Source organism: Lathyrus oleraceus, chromosome 1, assembly GCF_024323335.1.
Source record: "Lathyrus oleraceus cultivar Zhongwan6 chromosome 1, CAAS_Psat_ZW6_1.0, whole genome shotgun sequence".
Lineage (NCBI taxonomy): Eukaryota > Viridiplantae > Streptophyta > Magnoliopsida > Fabales > Fabaceae > Lathyrus > Lathyrus oleraceus.
The window spans coordinates 371,896,458-371,900,706 of NC_066579.1; the positions used below are offsets into that span (position 1 = coordinate 371,896,458).

Consider the following 4,249-nt stretch of genomic DNA (forward strand, 5'->3'; position numbering starts at 1 on the left):
TTTTAGTAAAAAGCGCTCTCTATTGACAACCTATAGCAGCGCTTTTTACTAAAAAGCGCTCTCTATTGACAACCTTTAGCAGCGCTTTTTAGTAAAAAGCGCTCTCTATTGACAACCTTTAGCAGCGCTTTTTACTAAAAAGCGCTGTCTTTTCCTCTAGTAAAATAACAAAACGCTGCCTTCAGTTTAAGCCTACCATTTCAACCTGTAATATTTTTTGGGAATAATCCCATAAACCTGTAAATCAAGCCTCTCTAATTCAAGCATTTGGAGTCATAATTCAAGCATTTGTAATTTTTTAAACCAACACAAGCAAACCAACACAAGAATGAACACATTTGGAGTCATAATTCAAGCAAACCAACACAAGGATAGATAGGCACTGAACACATTTGGAGTCATAATTCAAGCATTTGTAATTTTTTAAAGCAAACCAACACAAGAATGAACACATTAATCTATCCATGAAATTAAAGATATCACTAAAATTATAAAGAACTATACACAAGTCAAAACTAATATGTTATACGGCCTATTTGGAGTCATAACTAATCTGTTAAAAATATAAAGAACTATACACTTGCCAACCAGAAACCATTCTTCATCAAAGTATTCATGTTATTTTGAAACCATTATATACTAATTAATCTTTTCTCAATAAAATATTGACACAATTCCTCCTTGATTTGTTCCAACTGCAGTCTCGTGTAATGAGCACACTTGTATTCATCAAAGTACTACATAACAAAACATAATATGCATGATTTAGTTAAAAGTAATAAATAATATGAAATATTCGATAAATATTAAAACAAATCCTAAGTTATAAATCCATACCGTGATTGGAATCTCTATTTGATTCATATTAATGATTTCCCTCATAAACCTCATTACAAAGTATCCGCAATCGATACCGTTGCGCTGTAGAGGACACTACATAGAAAAAAAAATAAGAATGTATAGTTATCTTTTCTTATCAAGTAGCATCACTATTATAAGCAAAATTGTGAAAATTAAAGTACCTACACTTTTATCCACGTAATGTTGCTGGATTTAGTACGTGGTACTCGAGCTTGTCTTTGAGATCGGAACACTTTTATTGATCTAACAAAATAAAAACATATATTTAGAACAATCTCACATAAATATACACGAATATTTAGAACAGTCTCACTTACGTATCAACTAATTGCTTCATATCCGGATAATTTGTCCATTCACCATCTATCGAATTCAGAAAATATACCACTTCTTTTAAAGGATCAATAGCAAGCAACAACCAGTGACACCTATAAATTAAAACAAAAGTTTATATGGAAATTTTTTACGTAAAAGAAACAATTAAAGATTAAAATAAACTTAGAATTAAAATCTAACCCTGAATTATACGGCCAAAGATACAAGTTGTTTGTACTGCTGGCCATGAATCTCTTGACTAAGTACTCTCTACATGAATCCGGTTCCCTACAAATTAATGCTTTGTTGACCAGGGAGGAAGACACGAAACGGAATCTGTTTGACAATTGATCATTCCCACGCATGAAATTGTCATACAAGAACCTTCAATAAAAACATAATAAACATTAGACTATTTTTATTGAAATGTGTAAATAAATTGTTCAAGTAATTAAATAATATATAGATCGGATTACCGGATGTATGTGTGTATAACACCGACGCCTAATTCTTGATGCCGAAAAATATGTTCCAGATCTTCTTTTCCGATTGTTTCAGTGCATGAATAACCAAAGATATCTTCCTCCATATCCAGTAAGCGAATAGCACCAGCTGTTGCCATATCTGATGAGTCAACAAGTGTTTCAAGAGATATCTGGTATCGAGGCACAAAAGCACCTTTTTTTGGCAAATAAGTCACTGGAAGATCCCTTTTGTTTTTCTGTCGACTACCAATTTTCTGGCTCAGTTGTTGTGACCCTTGAGCAAATACCTATAAATCATATAACATAGGTAAATTATAAAATCATGCATTTTTTGATTCGGATCATATAATTAACACTTTCAATATACCTCTTTTTGTGATGCAACAGACTCGTTGTGCCGCAAAATCCCTCTATCCTTAGATGCGGGTTTTGTAGGCGTCTAAAATTACCATGTAAAAAAAATTAACTTAACGGTTCAGAATTGACATTTGAATACTAAAAGATTCATAGTGGTTTTTGAATTCAACATACCTCATCATCAATGAAAATGAGATCCAAGGGCCATGCAACAAATGATCCTATTGCATCTCGCAGCAATGTTGTCTCTGAAACAATGTCAGGTATCGGTAGCAACGCATCCTTATCTAATACAACATCAACCGATACTTTAAGGTGTCCATCCGGGAGCGGTCTATGGTGAAGTAAATCTCCCGAAGTGTTGTGCACTTTTCCCTTGCCAACTAGGCGATAAGTCGGTGACGATAAGTATAGCTGACAAGATGAAATGCCCTAAACCAATAATAAATATGTTACTTTTAATGTGTATATATTTCAATTAACATAAATGTGCTATTTTAATTTCAAAATAACATATATAATTACCTCGGGAAATTTATTTTGACAATTGATACTGGCTTTCTCACTAGTTTCTTTCAATTGTGAACTGCACTTTTCCATACACCTATATCTCTCATTATCCTTTTGCAATTGAAGAACTTGCGCTTGTAATGCCTGCAACGTCTCCATCACTTCTTGATTGCTAGGATTTCTTCTCCTTGGATTCTTATACAAGGAAGTTGGAGTACAACCATGCCCTTTACCCCTCACCCGACCGGGATACTCAGGAACATTTAGTGCTCTACTAAGTACGCTCCTGTTCTCCTGGTCCTCAGCTGTGCTTATCGATTGAGATAGGGTCTCCTGAAATTCATTTACATATCGGAAATTATTAGTGGAGATAAAAAAATTAATTATATATTATTAAACTTTTGATTTAATTAAAGACACAATGTTCTACTTACACATTCATCATAAATATGTTGAACGTCATCCCTAACAGTTCCATCCTTTCCCACACGAGCTTCTTTCCACAAAACATGTGGCGGAAGTGATGTTGCGTCACTTTTCGTCTCGTCTAACTACGCATTGACACAAATAATAAGATAATCAATTATAACATATTGAGACAATTAATAAGATCGTAGCATTTTTGTATACTTACAATTTTTTCCTCTAAGCGTGCATATCCCAAACGCCCTTTTTTGTATGCATATGTGGGATTTGACGCTCTCTCGCGATTTGTGGCACTCACTTTCTTGAAATTTTCGTCTCTTCTTTGGGCTACAAAAGCAACTCATTCTTCTTCTGTAATGAAGATCGCATACTTCACTGGATATTCCGGATCATATTCAACAAAAAAAATTTCTTTGTCCTTAAGATACTTGTTTGTTAAAAACGTTCTCCACCCTCTGTGTCTTTTTCCGGCCAATTGAAGTATATACTTTTTTCGGATAGTTGTATCTTCAATGTTAAAAGACCTCTACGAAAAAATATTGGAATAGAGTGTGTTAGTATAAGTAATTTAAACACATTATCGTCAATATAAAGAAAATATAAACAATCATATATTGTACCAGTATCTCAGTCCAAATCTTATCTTTAGCGCTACCCAACTCTTTATTACTCTATCTTGTAGCAGTGATTGGAATGTGCATACGAACAAGTGTACCAATGTAGCTTGCCAACTTTGCAGCATTAGACCCAATTAGTTGGTTATCAGCATTCCAATTTACATTATATGTTACTGCTTTATCTCTATCACGAATGATACTCTTCATAATAGTGATGCCTCGTGTAATTTCTTTTTCTGAAGTATCATCAGGAGCATTTGCATCTTGTGAGTTTTCTTGATCACTAGCCATTTAACCTGTAATAAAGAAAAAATATAAAAATGAAATGAAAAATATAAAAATCCATAATCAATAATCCATATATATATATTGAATAATATAAAATGACATAGGCTATAAAACAATTCAAGAAACTTATATGATGCACATGAACAATTCAAGAACCAAGTAATCGATCATTCAAGAAATTCAATTCACAAGTAAGAACCAAGAAATTCAAGAACCAAGAAATTCAATTCACATTATCAATTTTATTAAATTATCAACTCGATGGGGATATAAGGTTAGTGTGTCAATGGACGAACCGGTATATCAATAGTTAAACTACGTGGACTAATATTAATAAAAGGAGTGCTAACAATACCAACTCTAACACTCTTTTATTGGGTGAAACTCGTC

At 33.2% G+C, this 4,249-nt stretch overlaps 1 protein-coding gene across 1 annotated transcript; it reads right to left on the reverse strand.

The window, feature by feature from the left end:
• Positions 1-538: 538 nt before the first annotated feature.
• On the reverse strand, positions 539-3,862 carry LOC127107577 (uncharacterized). The gene is made up of 12 exons (XM_051044872.1): positions 3,670-3,862; positions 3,163-3,293; positions 2,963-3,079; positions 2,544-2,861; positions 2,193-2,450; positions 2,029-2,100; positions 1,653-1,948; positions 1,378-1,560; positions 1,179-1,289; positions 1,027-1,104; positions 838-933; positions 539-737 (listed from the first exon to the last, which is right to left on the reverse strand). The coding sequence occupies exons 1-11, from the start codon at positions 3,860-3,862 to the stop codon at positions 891-893; spliced, it is 1,800 nt and encodes a 599-aa protein (XP_050900829.1). The 3' UTR covers positions 539-737; positions 838-890.
• Between the last annotated feature and the right edge of the window lie 387 nt (positions 3,863-4,249).